At 51.8% G+C, this 20,242-nt stretch overlaps 2 protein-coding genes and 1 long non-coding RNA gene across 4 annotated transcripts in view; 1 reads left to right on the top strand and 2 right to left on the bottom strand.

The window, feature by feature from the left end:
* Positions 1-16,867, top strand: part of LOC121347217 — a 35,366-nt gene extending 18,499 nt beyond the window's left edge. The window contains exon 4 of the long non-coding RNA XR_005954208.1: positions 16,746-16,867. This is a non-coding gene — a long non-coding RNA (uncharacterized LOC121347217). The remainder of the gene's footprint in view (positions 1-16,745) is intronic.
* FEZF2 (FEZ family zinc finger 2) lies at positions 2,382-4,381 on the bottom strand. The gene is made up of 4 exons (XM_041425711.1): positions 3,518-4,381; positions 3,291-3,425; positions 3,065-3,197; positions 2,382-2,638 (listed from the first exon to the last, which is right to left on the bottom strand). The coding sequence occupies exons 1-4, from the start codon at positions 4,301-4,303 to the stop codon at positions 2,382-2,384; spliced, it is 1,311 nt and encodes a 436-aa protein (XP_041281645.1). The 5' UTR covers positions 4,304-4,381.
* Positions 15,653-20,242, bottom strand: part of CADPS (calcium dependent secretion activator) — a 206,163-nt gene continuing 201,573 nt past the window's right edge. For both annotated transcript variants that reach the window (XM_041425708.1, XM_041425710.1), the window contains 2 exons: positions 18,675-18,779; positions 15,653-16,983 (listed from right to left, as the gene is read on the bottom strand). In XM_041425708.1, the coding sequence (XP_041281642.1) occupies positions 16,804-16,983; positions 18,675-18,779 (285 nt within the window). In that variant the 3' untranslated portion in view covers positions 15,653-16,803. The remainder of the gene's footprint in view (positions 16,984-18,674; positions 18,780-20,242) is intronic.

Below are 20,242 nucleotides of genomic sequence, written 5' to 3'. Positions count from 1 at the left end.
CCGAGGCACCGGCACCGCTCAATCTGTTGTGTGCGCGGCTGCGGCGCCGGGAAAGGGGTTTTTGTGCGGGTTTTGTGTTATTGAGGCTTGCTGGCAAGAGTGCCGAAGTGTGAGCAGTCGTGGACAGCAGAAACATCTTGTGAGGGAGAAGATAATTGGAGTCTCTGGCGTGTGTGTGTCTGACAGAGCCGCCCCTCCCCCGCGATCTGCGGCTTGTGTGTGCCGGGATCCGGGCGAGAGCCGGGGGGGTCCGGGGCCGGCCGGTGGCGAGCGCGGCCCCTTCCCGGTGCGTCCGAGATCGGGGGGAAGCCGGAGCGACGGCCGGTCCGGGGAGGGCTGCCCACCGCCCCCAGGAGGGGCCAGGTGACCAAGCCCACCAGCGGCGGCTGACACGGCACTTCAGGGTGCCCCCAAAATGCCCTCAGCCGTGACGGGGATGCCGCCCTCCCCCCAGACGGCTCTGTAAACAACGCCGCTTTTTATAAAAATGCGATAAGAACGCACTTCCTTAGTTCCCTTCCCGGGAGTGGGTTTCGCACTGCTCTCGCCCATCAGGAGAGCTGAGGAAGCAGCCTGCGCGATGTCTGTGGGGCCCGCAGCCGCGCCTGGCTCCCGCTTTCGGCTCCCGGCTGGCAGCCCAGACCTCTTCCCGGCGCCCGAGGTGCGGAGAGAGCGGCGCTTCCCCCGGACCTGGCAGCGGGACCGGCTCCGTAGGCACCCCTCGGGATGCGCACGCCCCGCTCCCGTCCTCCGGGACCTCGTCCTGCCATGTCCGCCCCCGGCACAGTGTCCTCAGGGAGAGAGGGGTCCCTCCCGCTGTCCCCGGCCCGTGGGTTGTCCCGCCCCGTCTGTCGCGGCGGCGTGAGAGCCAGGCTCGGCTCCCGCCTGCCGGGGGTTCAGCCGCAGCCCCTTCCCTTGCGGGACCGTTTCCCCCTGACAGGGTTTTCGGAGCGGTGATTTAGCGGTGACGGGGTTTGCATTTTTTTTTTTTTTCCTTTTTAAAATTTTCCTTTTAACCTAAAACTCTCCCAATTTTTTTTTTAACAATTTTAGTTGTGGTCTTTCCCCGCTGCCAGGATCACTGGACATTGTTTTTCGTTCCTCAAACCGTCAAAACGCTATTTCAGACTCTAGAAAATGCAAACCCCGAGTGACTCTAAAAATCGCCCCGTCTCTACAGCGGGAGCGCAGGGGCCCGGAGCCCCGGCCCCAGCCCGCTCCTTGGAGAACATCGCAGCCTAATAATGAATCCAGAAACCCGGAGCGAGGGGTTGACTCCCGTTCCTGCGCTCGGCGGCGAGCTGTGCTCGTCCTCGCCTCCCTCTATTTAACCACTCAATTAAGCGGAGAAAGGTGAGCTCCCCATTACGCCGTCCCCAGGCATTTCGGTGCCTCTCTCGGTCCCCTCTTCATTGGCAAGCCCGGCCCGAGCAGCACGCACACGCCCGGCCTCCTCAATCTCCTTTCTCCGCTAGAATAATATTGTTCCTAACGACGTGGCCGGAATAGACACTTGCGTATTAAAAGTGAGGGAGGGGGGGAGATGAGAAGGGAATATTTAGTGTAATCCAAGTGCTTGATTATCCATATTCTGATCACAAAGAGTTTCTGAGGCCTGCTGGGAGTGATTAGATTAATGTAATGCGGTTTGAAGGGTCTGTGTTTTCTCTCTTAATTTGGGTCATTACTCGGAAAGCAAGCGTGAGATCATTTTATCTGCATGCAAGGAAAGATAGTCATTCAGGAGCGGTTTAAACACGCCGTAATGAACCGACCCCGAAAAGCGGCGCTGGGAAACTCCGAGCCGCCCTTCGCGCTGCCGGTCGGGGCCGCGCAGCCCCGCCGGGGGTCCTGCAAGGGCTCTGACCCCTTTCCGGGGGGCGGCAGCAGCCCTCTGAAGCCGCCCGGCTCCCTCCCGCCCTCCTTTTGCTCCTGTGATGCTCGGCGGGCCCTGGAGCGGCAGGGCCCGGCTCCCGCAAGCCGCGCTCGCACGGGGGGACAGCGCCGTGCAGCCCGCTCGGGCCGGGGCCCAGCTGGGAAATGAGACACCTGCGAAGGGCCGGTTTATTGTCCCGTGATAGATATAGATATAGATATATTCCTCACTTATTCGAGCGTACATTTAAAATGGAGATTTACAGACACGTATAAAGAGCGCTGTCCTGGCGCCGGGCGGGGGGCGGCCAGCCCGGCCCGTCCTGGCCCGCTCCGGCGGCGCAACGCGCCATTAAATAAGATTCCTCTTATATACAACTGCGGCTCGGGGTCGCTTGCTACCGGCGGCTGAGCTCGCTGGGAAAAGGACAGAGAAGCGAAGGCTGGTTTGGATAAATAGTGCTGGCCTGGTTGAGCAGGTCCGAGTGTGGCGGCGCGCCGGGCCCTTAGCTCTGCCCGCTGCGCCCAGGGTCCCGCGGCGGAGGAGCGCTGGAGACGCTGTCGTGCAACTTTCGGACGTGCTTCTTTAAATCAAAGTTTCTGCAAAATCCTTTCCCGCAAGTGACACACGTAAAGGGCTTCTTGTCATTGTGGGTGTGCATGTGGAAAGTCAAGTTATAGATCTGGTGGAAGGCTTTGTTGCAAATGGTGCACTTGTACTGCTTCTCTCCGCTGTGGGTCAGCTTGTGGTTCTTGTAGTTGCCTGCGAAAGAGGAAAAATACGGAAAAGGGAGTTACCCGAGGGTGCCCGGACCGCACGGAGCACAGGTAAGGGGGGCATTAGGAAGTGTCTCCACCCGCACCCCCGTCCCACTTGTCAAACTCGGTCCTCGTCAGCGCGGAGCAGCGCGCAACTGGCACGGCACAAATGAGAGGCAGGGTCAGCCCGGTGACCCGCGGCAAACGGAGGGCTCTGGATTAGGACCAAGGCCCGGCACCTTTCATTTAAAAAGCATTTAGGGGGAACCGTCAGCACTGCCCGGCGATGCGGCCCAGCTTAGAGGGAAAGTAATTGGGAGCGGCGGCGGATCTGCCCGCGCCCCTCGCTTTCCCCAGCCGGGCAGGGCTCGCCGCGTTTAATCCCCGCTAATGATGGGCGAGGGCCCCGACGCGTCCCGGCTCAGCTCACCTTTCTGGTGGAAGCCCTTGCCGCAGAACTCGCAGACGAAGGGCTTGTAGCCGGCGTGGATGCGGATGTGGGTGTTGAGCGTGGAGCTCCTGTTGAACGCCTTTCCGCACTGGTTGCACTTGTGGGGTTTCTCCTGCACCGGGGTGCGAGAGGGGCCCGTCAGTGGGGGCTGCGCGGAGAGCAGGGGCGGCCGCCGCCTCCCGCAACCCGGCCGCCCCCCACCTACCTGGGTGTGGATGATTTTGTGCCGGCACAGGGTGCTGGCCTGGCGGAAGCCTTTCCCGCAGACCTTGCAGACGAAAGGCCGGGCCCCCGTGTGCACCGGCATGTGGCGGGTGAGGTTGTAGTGCGCGTTGAACACCTGCGGGGAAGCGCCGGGAAGGCGAGGTCAGGCACGGCCCCGCCGCCGCCGCCGCCCCCGGTTCCCCCACCCGATGCCGGCGCCCCCCTTACCTTGCCGCAGACCTCGCAGGTAAAGTTTTTGGGCTTGCCCTCCGCCGCCCCGCCGCCGCCGCCCCCCATCTTGGCGTGGCCCTTGGGGGGGCCGCCGCGCTCCGCCGCCGCCGCCTCCTTCATCACCTGGTCCAGGTGTCCCGGCAGCCGCTCCTTGTGGGCGAAGGGAGGCGGCGGCGGCAGCTTCTCGGCCGCCAGCCCCGCCAGCTTGGCGTTCTCCAGCAGGAAAAGCTTCTGGTGGGCCGAGAGCCCCCCCGGCGACGGGGCGCCCAGCAGGCCGGCCGGGAAGAGCTGTCCGTGCAGGAGGTCGGCCGGGTGGTACGCGGCGTCCAGGTAGTTGAAGTAATAGAGGGAGCGGGGGGCAGCCGGAACGGCCCCTGCCTGGTGGATGACCTGCGGCTTGATGAGCCGGCCGCTGGGCTGGCCCAGGGCGAGCTCTGCCTTGCAGCAGACGCCGCAGTTGGCTTTGCAGAGCCCCGCACCGCCCCGCAGGCTGCTCTTCCACAGCTCCGAGTAGTTGAGAGTCTTGGAGGGCAGCTCGTAGCCCAGAGGCGGGATGGGGATCACGCAGGGCAGGGGCGAGCACAGGCTCAGCGGCTTCTTGCCTGGCTCCGGCCCCGGCCCGCCGTGCCGCTCCTCGAAGGCCGGCTTGGGCTCCGACGTCTTTGCCATGATCCGCTCGATGGAGAAGGCCAGGGTCTTGGAGGGGTTAGCGGTGGCGGCTCTGCCGTCGTGCCGGGGGCAGGAGGAAGGCATGACCGTCTCCAGCGACCCCGGGCTCGCCATGTCGCTCCGCCGTGCGGGAACTTGGTGTGAGCAGCGACTCGCTCCCGCGCTCGGCTCTGCATTCCAGAAAAGCCAGGAGACAAATCAATTTAATAAGCACCTTGTTCTCCCCCCACCCCACCCCCCACCGGCACCCCCTCCCTATTTACATTCAAATGAACATATTCAAGAACAATGGCACGTAGGGTACCAGATTACTGCTCATTAAGCGGAACACGCTAAAGTAACATGCAAGCTAGACCTTGTTAGTATTTAAAAAAAAAAAAAAAAAAAAAAAAAGGAAAGAAAAGAAAAAGAAAAACCTTCCCCAGCCCAATGCCACCCAGCCGAGCCCCACCGATGGCCACGGTCCGGGAAATGCGGGAGCAGGGGCGGGGGGCACGGCGAGGGGCGGCGGGGCTCGCCTTGGGACCACTTACCTTTGCCCAGCTCCGGCGAGACTCATCCAAGCAGCGCAGCGTGGCCACAGTCACATTTTGATAGCAAACATCTTCCTGAGCGTCAGATCACGGTCTCGAACATTTAAAGCTGACATCATATGAAGTCACTTTGAGCAGAATGACATGGGGATGCCACCATGGATCTTCCCCAAGCCGAGGCGCCGGGCTGGAGCGCGGTGGGTTGGGGCAGAGAGAGGAAGACGAGCCCCCCCTCTCCACGCACAATTTCCTTCCAGTTTAAGACGCACAAATCGCTCGTGTGCGAGCTGGGTTTTTCCTCTCTCTCTCCCTTCTTAAAAAGCAACTTGCAAAGCAGAGGAATCGTTTTGCATGTGGCAAATTAGAAGGCAAGTGCGATTCACAAGTTGGGTGGAAAAGAGTGCTCCAGTTCTTGCTGGGGTTAGAAGAGCCACTCCGAATGAGCGTGAGGATTTTTTTTTTTTTTTTTTTTTTTTTTAAGAAGGGGGAGAATGATTTTTTTTTTTCTCTAAAGCAACTACCACGCAACCATGCTCGAGTTATTTTGGCAACCCATCTGCAATCAGCTCCGTTGCAACCGAGCTGGAAGATAATTAATAAATTGTCACTTATCTGCGAGCCTCTCCAGCATGTATAAATTAATAGCCAACCCATTAATTAGGACAGTGTATTAATGTTAATTAAACTAAGTTTAATTCCAGCCCTCTCCCCTCTCAGGGTAACTGGTGATTAGCCTTAAATAAATGCGGAGGGAGTCGTGTCCAGGACTCGAATTCGCTGCTGAAAAAAAAAAAAAATTAAAAATAATAATAACAAAAAAGACCCGTGCTCAGCGAAGAGAAGTTCTGCAAGTTGCCACCCCCAAAGGTGTCCGCTGCCCCGGGGGGCACCCGGCGACTCTCCCTTGCCCTTGTAGCCCTTGTCCTGCCTCCCCCCACACTCCCCCCAGCCCCCCAAAATAGGCGACGCTACATTATAGCGCCTGGATGCCGGGGTTTCTTTCCTTCCTCTCTCTAATTAAAACACCGTGATGCGGGAGGGGAGGATTTGCAGAAACCTCAGATGCGAGGACGCGGTAATTGAGAGAGTCCCGCGTACACCTGTTTGGGGGGGCCCGGCTGCAGGGCAGCACCCCCCGGGCTCTGATTAGCCGCCCCGTCCCTTGCCGGGGCTATTCAGCCGAACCAATTTTCCCCCGGCGATTCAGGGCGCTCAATTCTCTTTCACTTGTAGCCACTATAGCGCTGCGTGGAACCTGGTTTTGTGTGTTTCTAAAATAAAGGGGAGGATTATCCGGGGGAGAGGGGGGGAGCGAAGGGTTTAGATTGAGCCTGGCCAGAGGTAAAGCAAGCAATGAAAAGGCCCCTATATATATATTTTCCCCCCTCCCTCGCGCGTCTAAGAAAGTTTAGAGGAATTCGGGGGTTTTGTGCGGCGCTGACAAAGCCGCGCCTCCTCTCCCCGCCGGGACAGCTCGCCGGCGGCTGTTTGCAGACAGGCTTTTTCACCTGCGAACCACAACACGCTCCAGAAACAAACTTTAAAAGCGGCGGCCGTCCCGGGCTGCCTGCGGGCGGAGGGGAGCGCCCAGCCCCGGGGGGACACCCCGCCTGGAGCATCCATCAGGTGCTGGCGTCCGCCCAGCCCTGCCCGCCCGGATCTGTCGGGTCAGCGTGCAAGGGAGCGACGGAACCGTCCCGCTTCTGCCGGAGAGGCTGGGACGGGACCGCGGAGAAGCGCAGAAGCCGTGCCCGGTATCTGGGCTGCGGGAGAGCCCGGCTGAGCCCCGGGGAGGCACGCTGCGCTTGAGCCGCCGTGCCCTCCCAGCCCGCACCTCCTCCAGGCAGCGGGAGCGGGCAGGCGGCGGCTGCGCTGGGCTGGGCTCCGCTCACTCCCGGGGCTCGCCGGCTTTAGCGAAGTATTTAATTAGCCTCCACAAACTTCTTTTCCTCGCCTGCAGATTATACTGAGTGGAGGGTTGGGAACTATTTTACACCTTGCCACTCACATGTTAATTAATCTCTATCTAACCCTAATTGCAGTTTATTCAAGCACCGCTCAAACAGCTCACCCACACAATAAACACTGGGGCTGCTTTTATCCATATTACTCCCCGCTCACACGTTGAGTAATTAACTCCAGTACCAACTAATAGTGCAAACAAATATTTTCTGTAAACGAGATGATTTCGGGCAGGATAAAAGAAGGGCTGCGGAGCCGGGACCGGGAGCTCGCTGCCAGCTTCCCCGAGCCGCTCTCGTCCTTGCCGGGGTGTTTGCTCAGCCGGGTCTCTCCCTCTTTCTCTCCTTCCCTGGCCAAGGGGACAGCTGGCGGCTCGCTGCTGCGCACCCACCGCCCTGCCCGGGGCAGCGGGTCCCGCAGGCCTCGGGGCTCCTGGGGGCGAGGAGAGGCAGGGGGGCCCTCCCGGAGCCCGGGGCTGCTCCTCCCTGCAGCCCGGAGAAGCTCCCGTGCATCCCAAGGCCGGGTACCGGCTCGGGCCGCGCCGCTGCCTCCCGGCCAGCTCGAAGCCGGGTGCCGCACGCCTTACGCATCAGGGCGTTGAGATCCCAGCTAAGACCCGGGCATCAGAGCTCAGTATTTTAATTGAAATCGCAGGTTTAGGCACAGCTGGAGGCCGTCTCTATCGATTCGACTTCTGCTGTTCCGGCGAGCATATTACAACTGACTGACTTTGAGACAGCTGCCCCAGCCCCGCCGCCTGCCCAGCACCGAGCCCGAGCCCCTGCGCTCCCGGAGTGCCAGGCGGGAGGGGAGGCTCTGGGGGGGCCGAGCGGCCCAGCCCGGCTTTGGGAGGCAGCAGCGTCTGCACGTCGGGCTCCGGGCTCGGCCCCGCGTTCCGCCTCTCCCGTGGAGGCAGCTCTCCCGTGGGGTTTTAATCCTTCACCCCCGACATTTGGAGGGAGAAATGGTTTGCGGATTTTTCCCCAAGAAGGCGCACGCCGCAAAGACGTTCCCATTGCGGACGCGATCGCTTCTACTGTTATTTTTACCCCGCTGCCTCCCCAGAAAAACGAGTGCGGTGCCCGGGCGGGCCGGGCCGGCCCCGTGCGGGGCACGCCGGGTCACCCGGGGCTTCTCCAGCGCCCGCTCCCCTCGGGGGTCCCGTACGCGCCCGGCAGCCCCAGCCCCAAACCCTCCCCGGCTGCTGACATCGAAAACCGGCGGGGGTTCCCCTTTCGCTCCTCGACAGCCAGACCCGCTGGGTGAGGGGCTCCCGGGAACGCGTCCCGGGTGGGTCCCGGGCGGGCGGGAGCGCAGGGCCCCGCGGGCTCGGCCCGGCTCCCCGCGTCCGTCCGGGCACTCGGCACTGGGCATTTCTGGTCCACTAGAAGATAACTTAGGATCCTCCTAGTTATTTAACTTGGCAGCTGCTTAAACTCCGCAGTGGAAGCTGCTGAAAGTTATTAGCATTATGCTTCAATCTCCCCGAAATGGTGGCTTTGATTTCCACGCTGCTTTGCTTTTTATAGGTATTTTTCGAAATACTTTTTTCCCCTAGTTCTCTTCCCTATTATTTTTTAATAGAAGGTGATGGACTGCCGGGTGAGCCACCGGCCCAGGCAATTTGGTTGGGGCTGTCTTTGTGAACCAGGGTGGGGGAACAGCTTTTTCTGCGGCTTTGGTGCTTTGTGCAAGGGTGCGCTGGAGGGGCCCAGGGCTGGGCTGTGCTGCTGCCGGCCCTGGCCCCACCGTGCTGGATTTGGGTCTGCCTCCGTGCAAGGCAGTAATTACGACCTCGAAGGGTCAGCCCAGGGGTGCTCCCAAGGTGTACGGCCGCAAGTCAGTTTGCAGTGGTTAGAGACTGGACAAATTAATGAGCAATGAACAGAGAAGTCAGGATAGCAACGTTTGGGGCAGAGGTGAAGTGAGGGCTGTTACCCGTGTGAATCTTTCAGGTTATTCCTGTGAAACTGCGATATTTGGCCCAAGGGAGCAGTACCCCTGCAGCTCTGTGTGCCTCAGTCCCCACGGGCAGTCCATCCTGTTCTGTGGGACCCATTGCATTGGGGGGTGACCCTGCTTCCCTGTCACCCAACAGACACTGTCACACTGGGGCAGGAGCAGTGCCTGGCAAGGCCACCTTGGATGGAGCAGTGGCTTTGAGACCCTCCCAAGGTATTTTTTCCTTCCTTTTATTGAGTTATGCACGTTACTGCCTAACTATAGGCAGATGATTTTATTTTATATTTTTAGATTTTTTTTTTTTTAATTGGGGACCTAAGTTTTTGGAGCACTGTACAGGTTCCAGAGGAAGTGTGGTTAGTGGGATGTTGGAAGCAAACTGGCTCAGAGTCCTTGCATGGCTGTACTGGTCTATACTGTCAGTGATGGCAGGAGTAACATCGACATTTTCAACCTGAATCCAATTTTAAAAGCTGGTATCTGACCTGCTTCTAAAACCGTTTGAAATCTAGTCCCACTGCAAAGCAACCGGCAGGGCACCGTGGCAGGAGCTGCACAGAGTGCCTCGATGGCAATCAAATGGGCTTATGTAATTCTAAAAATGGCAACTCCTTACTTGCCACATCTCTTTCTGTCTGTGCGGAGAGTCCTGCAGAGCTGCCAAACAGAAGCAATTGAATGAACTCTTTTCCCGGCTCATTCCTCCTTCCGCAGCTCGGAGAAAGTGAGCCAGAGCCTATTCTAGTTTGCCTGTCAACAGGAATGGTAACTAACGGCTCGATCCCAGCCAGGCTTTATGCCCCAAAAACGCTGCCTGCCTGCCTGTGAGGAGCAGAGAGAGACATCATGAGGGAAATCTAGTTGCTGGTGTGAGACTGGTCTAGCCCGGGAGGCAGGTGAGGAGTCCTTGGAATCCACACCATGTCCAAAGCCAACCTGTCCAGTAATGCAAGGAAGAAATTGTTGAAAGGGTGAGCTGCTCTTCTCCATCTTTATTGTCAGAAATAGTCATCCTTCGCATTGCAGTAATGGAGCAATGCTGCCTTTCATTTCTGAGCACTGAAACGGAAAGATGTTCCTTCCTAATGTTTTGAAATGTTGTACTTTATTTTTTTTTTTAAGAGTGGGAGCTTTTAAGTTTTCCTGTGTTTGTAGGGGTTTTTTCCCCTTATTTTCTATTTAGGAGAAAAGGTGGGAGGAAGTAGAGAAGGAGAATATAATGGGGGGATGGCCTTGTTCTCACTTTCCTACTGAAAACGTTTCAGGAAAAGGAACAAAAAACAGTGAAAATGGGTAGAAGCCCACTTCAGTTTCATGTTCCTATTCCTTCCTTTTTTTTTGCTTGAAAGAAGGAAGGCCAAAAAAGTAAGTGGGACAAACTCCACGTGTTTTGAATTATTCTCCTCTTAATGAGATAGAAAAACATCTCATTTTCAAAATTACTTCCTTTTTCAATGAAGAAAATCAAACAGAGAAAGAATCCTTCCAAAACCAATCCTTCCACTGCTGTTTTGCCACTCACTCCTCACTCAGTGTTGTCCAGTCTTTCTGGCTATGCCACGCCAGGTTGTTTGAGATTTGTATTTGCCATTGTTTGAACTGTTGTCACAGGTGTTGTCTGCTGCACAGCTGGACTGTACGAGCTGTATGGTGTGGAGGTGGCAGTGGGTGGCAGCACCTTGTCCCCTTGTCCCTTCCTCTGGGGTGTGTGGGACCGGCTGGACTGCAGCATCCCTGTCCCTCGTGGTGGCTAAGTCAGAGAGAGCCTGGCAAGGCTCCCAGATTGACAAGTGAGAGTGTTGCTGTGCTGCTTGGGCACAAGAAATGGGTTGATTCATGAAGACATGATCTAGAAAAGCCACTATAAATTCCCCCCAACAATGAGAGCCCAGACTAAAAACCCAGACCTCCTTACTGGAGGAAAAAAAACTTCAATGCACAACCCAAATGTTTCCTGAATGTTCAAGAACATACTCAAATTATATAAAAATAGATGATAATTTATTTATTTGATTTAATTATGAGCCTAGATTGTAATTTTGGGGTGGAGCTGGAGATAGTGTGACAAGTCTGGGCAAGTCATCAGCCCTGGGGCACAGAGGAGCTGCTTCAGCTCTTCCTCACCAAACACAGAGCACGGCAGAACCCACCAGGAGCTGTAAGACTTCTTGGATGTGGAGGACCTCACTGTTTCTCTGTGGGGAGCTCTAGGCCTTTGGTCCCACAGTCCGTGGATGAGGCTGGTGTTCCATGGCCATGGCCAGTTTGTGCTGGAGGGACTGGCTCATCAACTCCTCACACACCAAGCCCATGATCAAGGGTAGATCTGTCATGGTGAGCATTAGCTGCCCCTGCTGGGTCATCCTTCCCATCCCCATTGGCTGACTCCCAGAGCTGCTGAACATGGCTATGGGAGATGTTCCTCTCCCTGACGTGAAGGTCTGGATGGGCTTGGAGGCTGCCACCTCTCTGCCTCTGACGTAAAACCAAACCCGCAATCTTTGCCTGTTTAGCTGGATAGAAAAATACCTTTCCTGTTATCAGAGTTCATCACCACCACATCCACTACCAGTCTTTGAGCTATTTATCTCCTCCTACCTCTCTTCCAGTGCGTGCTTCTCCTCTCCAGCTGACTGCCTGGGACAGCCCCGACATCAGCTGCTTGTGGAGCTCCCTGTGCAGAAAGCCAGTCCTAAACCCTGCAGCCTTTGCTCTCCCCAGCTGTCATATCCTCCAGGATCTGCAACAAGTCCTGAATTTACAGACCCCATCTTGACAGTCCCCAATCTGATCTGACCACCTGGTTTGTTTTTGAATCGAGCACTTGAGTCATAACATTTCTGTTTATTTCAACAACTGTATTCCTTGCATAGGAAATGAGCCAAGATGGTCTAAGGCAGGGATAGTGAAGCATGTCATGGCTGTAATTACTTTTGCTCTCCCAATATAAATTTTTACAGTATTATCAAAACCTTATTTTCGTAGCACTGGACTCTGTTATTGACTTAATCTTCTTAAGTGCTCCTATTATTCCAGTGATTTCATCGTTGTATGTTGATTTTAATCTTTTGATCTCCATATTAGCTACTGCCTGCAACTAATTTGTTGCTCAGTGTTTTTCTTTGTTTTGACCTGTGAGGCATTTTCCTCATGGCACACAACTCTGCTGGCAGATTGCATATAATCTCTGCACTTTTTTTCTCCCATATTTTGCATAGTTACAACAAATGCGGATTTACGACTTGAAATGGAATATGTATCTTTTAGAAAGGCTGAGGAAAATATCACTTCAGGTTTAGCTTGAAAGCCTAAACGTGTTTGATTAAAGGAAATATCATGGAATACAGCTCACCAGAGAGAGGTGTCACACAGGCTTTTTTTAGTCCAGCAAGTTCATGATGGGTGAAAACTGCAATAATTTTATTCTATGCAGTCAGGATTGAAGAGTTCTGAAAGCAGTGCTAGACCTAAGATGAAGAGGGCTGGGTTTTGTGAATGGCTCAAAGGACTCTCCTTGCCGAGCTTGGCTTGATACAACAGTGGCTTTGTTGAATGCTGGCAATGTGGAGCAGGTTTTTGAACAAATACTGGTGATGGAAATGCAGAGTTCTGAAGTTCACAGCCAAAGTGCAGAGGTTGACATAGAGCTCAGCTGCGTTTCAGTTGGCCATTAAACAGCAGCTTTTCCCTTTGGTAGTTGATGGTTTAACCTGTGCTGATTTATTATGTGCTTTGTTTGCATTAGCTTTTTCTTTTAAAGCTTAGAGAAATAATTTTTGCCTTAGGTTTGCTGTGACTTTTTAAAAAAGAACACAGCCTGAACATTGGCAAAATCATCTTTGCTTTGTGCATGCCTGTTTATGCTTCTGAACACAAATTGTCTTCTAATATTTTTGACGTTTTGGTCACTAGAAAGGCAGAAAAGCAATTTCTAAGATGCCTATGGGCCAGAAGACATGCATTACAACAGAGGGGAAAGAATCTGTTAGTTGGTGAAATATAAAACAAATTGGATGAACAGCTGCTGACACTTGTCAGTCAAATAGTTGATAGCATTTTCAGTCTCCATGCCACATGCTTTAAGTAAGTCTGTCAAAAAAAGGATATTTTCGCTGGACTTCCCTGTAAATATGAGAGAAGTTTTGGCCTGATCTATCATTTAAAATTTTGCTGGCAGAAGAATGAAATTTTCTTCTTTTCCCAAAACTGATTGACATAACTGTACAGGCAGATTCTTCATCTAGGTGCAGTTGTACTGGCACCAAGTCCTTTGACTGCTGGAGCTCGTTCCATCACAGCAATGGGTTGAAGTGAACCAGCAGCAGATCTTTGCATTCCTCAGCCACCTTTGCCAGTGCTCTCATCATCCACAAGCCCTTACAGGCACTGCCCAAGGTGTAGCTTTGCTCTGCAGGAGCTGAGCCCTGTCCAGACTATAGTCTGTAGCCAGGAGGGATTCAAACCCAGGAGGGATTCGAATCCAGATTGATATTTTTCAGGCAAAACCAAACAATTTTGGATTTTACATTTCTTCAGGATTGACCCAAGGTGGGTCTTCCCACTCCTGGTACCACAGTGCAGCACTCATTTAGGAGAGGGTTGGGCTGCCAGCACACCCCTGGCCACGTGCAGGGTTAAGGACAGCGGGGATCACCGGACAGTGCACTCCTTTGCTCAGCCACAGGTTGCAGGCTGTGGAGTGGGAGGTTCAATCCTGCTTTGCAGCAATGCTGTGAGATCTTCTCCCTGCTTACACTAAGTGCATAACGTTGAAGCTTGTCTTTTGGGTCCAAATGCCTTAAAAATAGTGAGTCGGCTAATGCTTCCCTGTTCTGTGGTCAAGCCTCAGGGCTGTGGGGTGCTTTTTTTTGGGGTTTGAGGACACAAAAAGCTGTCACAGGCCATAGGGTCACTGCTCATGGCAGAGGCACTCAGCTGAGGGTGTCCAATCACTGCTGTTTTAGGGAGGTACCGACGTGCGTTAGCAATGCACAGCCAAGGAGCATCTCCTGAAGGCTGCACCCACACTCTCTCATTCAAAAAACTGAGCAGGGCTCACTATTTTGAAAGGTGGCAGGTGGAAGTGGGCTGTGTTTTTACCCAATAAATATTTTGTGTTTGAAGAAAAAAAAGAGAGACATTTCCAGAGCAGAATCAAGCTGTTTCTCCAGCTCTGCTCTGCCTGACTGCCAGCAGAGCTATAAATTTCCATGTCCTTCAGTGCTCTTTGCTACCAGCCTGGTGACCACCCCAGTAAGGACTTCCTCTTGGAGCTGTTGTCCTTCACACAAATATTTGGGGCAGCTGAGGGAGAGGATAAAGAGGGCATGAACACATGTGTGCAGCAGTACATGTGTGGGTCTCAAGTCGGTCTCAACCCCCTAGAAAGAAAGGACCAGGTGGTGCTTGCAGTTTGTTCCTTGCTTTATATCTTGTGAGACTTGCTTTATCAGGGAAATCCTGGGAGGGCTTCAGGGTGGGATTGAAGGCTCCAAGCATAATGAGGTCAAGGAATAGACATTTTTTGTGTGCATTCCAGTGACAGACCTGCAGAGGCATCTGAACTGGTTTTGATAGACTGAATGTCTACTCAAATACTCAACTACTACCCCAGCTCCTCCGAGGACTCAGGGCCGAGTAGCTGCACATATAAAGGGTGGGTAAGAAGAGGGAAAAACTTCCTGTGTCCGTGGTCACAAAGCCATACTCCTGCCTAAGTCCTCAGAATCAGCTTTTTTCTGGCAATGCTTCTGTCTACCAGTAGCACAGAGAAAGACAAGTATCAAATCTGCTGGGCTACAGTCAGGGCTCAGAATTCGTCTATTCTGGTGCATAAACGGCTTCTCAACACGTAAATGGAGCTAAATGTGCACATCCACCACCCACTCCTGAAGTGAAGCCCCTGCTAATGCCCCTGTTCCAAGGGGGTGGTGTTCCCAGGACACCTGGGAAAGGTGGATGCTGAATGTGTGGGGTGTAGCCATCCAGGTGGGGCTGCACAGCACCTCCACAGCAGATGCTAAGCTCTGACACAGAGGGAAGGGATGCAAACATCCAGCACTGCAGGTGAATATGCTCCAGGTTCCATAACTATCCCAGCACAGGATTCAACACCCCCTTCACAGGCAGTTCCAGAGGTCCCAATTTCCCCCCATATGTCCAGGGTGGATCTCATGTCTTTTGGGTTCTGGAAGATGGTTTAGTTTAATTGTTCATTATGTCAGGAAGGCTCATCCAGGTAGGATGTTTTTCCATTTGCCCATTTTTTATTTGTGAGGGATGAACATTTGTCCTGGTTCCCCAGGCTGGACACAGGTTGTTGTGTTTGGGGGTAAAGCACACCAGTTCTTCTGCTGCTCTCTCAAATGGCTGAGACCTGAGCTAGCAGGAACCAGTTCTGGTGTGAATCAGCTGATGGGAGGGAGGGACTGCAAAACCTCTCAGAAAACTCTCAGTCTAACAGAGAATCACAGAATGGATTGGGTTGGAAAGGACCTTAAGGATGGATGTAGTTCCAACCCCCTGCCATGGGCAGGGACCCCTTCCACTAGACCAGGTTGCTCAGAGCCCCTGATCTTGAACATTTTCAGAGATGGGGTATCCATGACCTCTCTGGGCAGCCACTTCAAGTGTGCTTCCATTAAACATGTTTTCCATCAAACCAGACTTTTACTTAATTTTACTTAATGCTCAGGGTTTGTCTCTGCCCTGCTGCACTAAGACTGCTTTGGGAGAAGTTAAAATACAAACTGAGGCCTTTTGAAGGAGGGTAAGTGTTGGGTAAGGCTGATGGCCACATAATAACAGGGGCTGAACCAGAGCAGACATCAATTAGATGTCGAGGGACAAATCACAGGACACAGAGTGCAGATAATGGTGGAAACAGCTGTGGTGGTCATAGCAGAAATGCCCTTGTACCTGGGGAACAGACTGTGTGCTCCCAATCCTGACACTGGGGAGCAAATCAGGAAACCATCTTCTTAATTAATAAACTAAAGAACACCCATGAGAAAAGAAAATGCCTTTATTCTGTGAGGTTGGGGCTCTTACATCTCAGCTTAGTTTGGTTTTTTTTTCTAAGGCAGACATAAAAAGACTCCATAATTTATTATTAGGACATCTGAATAGTTATTTATTGAGAAGCCACAGTTCTCACACTTTTACAACTGTCGGCTTGTATAAGGCAAAAAAAGCAAGATGGATCACTATTTTACACAGAAAGTAAAAGCTCTGGAGAAGGAACTGATGGACATGCAGTTACTGGTCAAAATGCAATGTACATGACATATATAAAAACCATTGTGAAACAGAGGAATTGTAAATTATGGTTACAATCTACCGAAATAAATATTCAATATATTATTATAAACACATTTGTAGAGTCTAAGATTGTAATTAAAGTTGTCTTTGTACATACACAGTTATTTGAAATTTAAACAAAAATGTAACATTTAGAGGAGCAAACGTCAACATAAAACAACTGCTTTGGACTTGTAATGTGGCATGATATATCCATAATGATAGGATTAATCTGGTGTGGCAATTAGAATGACTAATCCTTTGGGATGTAGTCTCTATGGAGTTAACTGCATATTGAAGGGAAGAGCCTGGTACTTTAACAAGGATGCAGAATGATTCAAACGGCTGTCTGGGTTTGTTTGTTTTCTGGTTTTTAAATGAACAGAGAGAACAAAAAAAATCATTTGTAATTGCCTGGTTTTTCTTTTAAAAACAAAGCTGTTTTTTTTTAATTAATTTTAAGCAGTTGGCATCCACAGAAGAGAAAGAAATGAAAGGACTCGAGTCACTCATCTTCACAACAATTTACCATCAATGTATATACAGTACATTAATGAAGCATTGTTTAAACTTTAATAACAGGGACACACCTAGGATGTTCTCTATGTAGTTTTTCCATTAACAGTATTAAACAATGGTGCTCCATATTGCTTATGAACATATAGATATGAAATTAGGAAACTGATGAATCAAAGAGAGGTGCTAATCTTATTACCACACAGCTAACATGGCATTTGTATTGGTAAACTTCTCATGGGCATTTAGAGCTGACATAAAAATTCCTAATGTGGCTAACTGAGTTACAGACGAGGTACATGCACGGATACCAGGCGACCCCCAGCCGGTGCTCCAGCTTCCCTAGTCATCCTCCTCATCCTCCTCATCGCTGTCCTTCATGGTGATGCCCTGGAGCCCCCCGCCCTCGCTGACCGACGCCGTGGCCTCCTCCACTGTCAGCCGGTTCCGGATGGTCTCGTAGGTTTTGCTGTTCAAGGTGGAGTCCAGCACGCCTTGCAATCGGAAATCTCGGTACGTTTTCTGAAGCAGAGACAGGGAGAGGTCAGGGCCAACAGCAGCTCCCCTGCTTTGCTGCAGGAGTCAACCTGTGCCCCTGTGCTGGGGGTTTGGGGGCACTAATGGGAGAGGCTGGGATGGCAGGGAAATCCCAGCCCTGGGGACATTTTGTGTCACCCGGGAAGCGCAGAGGCCACAGGAGCATCTCTGCTGGCCACACTCTGGCGTGGCAGAGCTCCCTTTAGGATGCCTTGGGCAACAAATCACAGCTCTGTGACTCCAGCCCTGCCTTTGTGGGCTGGGCAGCTTCAAAGCAGCTCAGGGGAGCTTTGCATAGGGTGGGCTGGTGTCTAAAAAGACGTGGAAGCAATAAAAGGGCTCTGCTCCGACTGACTTCCCTTGCTCCTGGATGTGTTCATCCTGCCCCTAATGTCAGTTATTTCTCTTCAAGCAGCAGGATGCTTATCCCCCATACCCACAGAGATGATTACACATTCCAGGAATGCTCCATATTAAACAATGCTGCCTACAGTATAGGGATTAAATAAACTAAGTACAGGATACTGGACGAAATTATTGAGGTATAAATATAAGAGTGGGGCATGTGTTTCTTAAATCTCTCTTTCTTCACCTCAGTCTAGAATTGTATTTCCATGGTTCCTATACTTCCTTGTTATTACAATTAAAATATCTTATTTGAATTTATGCTTAAAACCTTCTCAATTCTGTGAGATAAAACTCTGGTCTCGTTGTTCATTTAATTCTGCTCTGTGCTCTGCATAGAAACTATTTACTGTTCTGCTATTTCAGAAAGTCCTTGGGTTTGTTATAGCTGCTTCTGAATGTAATATTGGTATAAATAAAGCACAAGGAAAAAAAGCTTTCCTCAGCTAGCTGACAAGTAGGAATAATCTGTCTGTGCCTGTTGTTTTCAGTTATGAAAAGCACATTTAATACATTTCAGTTTTAATTTATTCATGCCTTCAATGTGTTCACTGCACACAAGACCATAAACATTATAAAATACTAGACCAAAAAGCATTAGATAGAACCTAAAATGATCAAAAATATATTTACCCCCTTCTGTGATCTTATTATTTCATGTAAACCACTGTGATTTCACACTGAAATAATTACCATTAGTCCAAGGCACACACACACACACAGATATACACATACACGTGCACTTAAAAAAAAATGCTACTTTCAGGGTACGTTATCTCACCTTTGTGATCTCTTAGACTTGATTATATACACCCATTGTAAAAGAAACAACTTCAATTAACTATGAGAACAATCTCATTTGCATTCTGACAATAATCACGAGTCATAGGTGGGCTTAAATGTTTCTAGCAAAACAGCATTAAAAACTTTTGGGTTGATTTAACACATTTTAACTCACTGGCATGATCAGTCCACAAAAAGGCCAATTTTGGTGTACTTACTGTACAGGTAAGGTCAAATAGCAAGAGAGTTTGGTTTTTGTTTTTGATTCAAGAAGTTACTTTGTTATTATTTGCACACCTGTATTTTACATCTCTCTGCATTTAAAGTTCCTGTTTATCCAGTGCTACCTGCCATAGACATGGCTACCTTAATTATTTAAAAGAATTTTAATGAATCCTTAATTTATCTGCCAGTGACAGAGCACGTGCCACACACATGCAGGCACACACACACTCCTCCTCCTGACTGGGAGCACCTTGGCTGCTTACCTTGACTATCCTGATGAGGGTTTTCAGCTGGTAGATGTGGAGCTGCAGGTCCATGCGGTCTGTCAGCCAAGTGCACACAACACTCATGGAGCTGGTGTACCATTGCTGCAAGAGAGACACGGCTTCTCCAGCACCCACACGGGGCTGTGTGCGATGCCCTGACTGACACGTGTGCCCCCAGCATCCCCTCACACCCACCTTTGACCCTCACACCCACCTTTGACCCTCACACCCACCTGCCAGCCTGCTCATCGGGGGCCACAGACTGAGAGGAGAGACAGGCATCTGCTCTTACAGAGAATTTCCATGCACGGGCTTTTAAATTTTAACAACAATAACAACAAAATAAACTTATTAGGAAGGTAACGGCCACCAGTATTGCCACGAGGTTTTGTAATCTGATTTTGCCATTGATGGCACTTGCCAGCAGTGATGTGTGTTTGGTTCGAGCCATGTTTTTAACCTGTTTCCCCCACAGTGAGAACACAGTCCTGCCTTTAAGGATGTTGCTCCCACACTCTGGTTACTTACCATCTTCAAATTCAATCAAAAACAGCCACAGGATGAGTCTGGGACCCCGAGGGTGAGCAGAGGGGATGCTCATGCGGGGCAGGTTTGGCTGAGGGAAAGGATGCTGGTGTAAGCACCTATAGGTGGGTGCCTGCCCGGGCTGTGTGGGAAGGGCTTTGGTTTCATCCTCACAGTTATGAAAGATGGAAAAGCAGCAATCAGCTTGTTTCAAGCTGCTGAACTCACAGGGCCCCTCCAGGGGCTGAAATTGTCCTGTTGTGTGTGAAAAAGGCTCTCAGCAGTGTGGCAGCAGCCTGCCATTCCCGCAGTGCAGGAAGGCTCTGGTGGGCTGTGGGTCAGAGCCCTGCTCATGCAGGGCTGACATGGCACATCTGATGCCACACAGATGAGCAGCGAGCCCTCGAGAGGAGGAAAAGCAGGAACTGGGGGGTGGGTGGGGAGCCACAAAACCTCCCCACGGTGCTCAGCACAAGGGGTGGTTACGAAGCAGGCAAAACCCCATCACACCTCTGTGCAGTTCCACCCTCTCGTGACCTCTCTTACACACAGAGATCAAACCCCATACTGCAGACCAGATGCAATTAATCTAGAACCAGTTAAAATACTAAAGAAACTTCATCAGACCAGTTTATGAAGATCCTGACAGAGCACTATCCAGGTTAGTCTGGGATGCAGCTGCCTCCCAATGAGCCTGAAACCTCGCACCAGTCCCAGTCAGGTCTTGCTGCCCCTCTCAGTGCCCCCTCAGGCTGGGGGTCCCTGACACAGAACATGCCCTTTCCTGCTGCTGGGGCAGCAGGGGAATGGAGACAACTGAACATTCTGTAATTGCAAAACTTGTCAGCGATTTTCTTCCCTCCATCCTTTGACACTGGCACCCACAAGGTGGCATGAGGCTCACCAAAGCAAACAAATGTGTCTAAGCTAAACCAGCCCTGCATCACAAAAATGTGTGCTCAACACACATCTCTGAGCTGTGTGCCAGTACACCTGGGAGCTGCATGGGGAAGAGTTTTCCCCCCAATTCCAATGATGTT

The sequence above is a fragment of the Onychostruthus taczanowskii genome, unplaced genomic scaffold, assembly GCF_017590055.1.
Source record: "Onychostruthus taczanowskii isolate IOZ18803 unplaced genomic scaffold, ASM1759005v1 scaffold9, whole genome shotgun sequence".
In the NCBI taxonomy this organism is placed as follows: Eukaryota; Metazoa; Chordata; class Aves; order Passeriformes; family Passeridae; genus Onychostruthus; species Onychostruthus taczanowskii.
The sequence above is the reverse complement of the archived record's forward strand: the minus strand, read 5'-3'. Positions and strand labels throughout refer to the sequence as shown.

Coding starts and splice junctions, on each gene's coding strand:
- FEZF2 (XM_041425711.1), bottom strand. CDS start 4,303: ATGGCGAGCCCGGGGTCGCTGGAGACGGTCATGCCTTCCTCCTGCCCC. Junction 3,198..3,290: donor ACAAAATCATCCACACCCAG/GTAGGTGGGGGG, acceptor ACCCCGGTGCAG/GAGAAACCCCACAAGTGCAA. Junction 2,639..3,064: donor CAAGGGCTTCCACCAGAAAG/GTGAGCTGAGCC, acceptor CCTCTTTCGCAG/GCAACTACAAGAACCACAAG.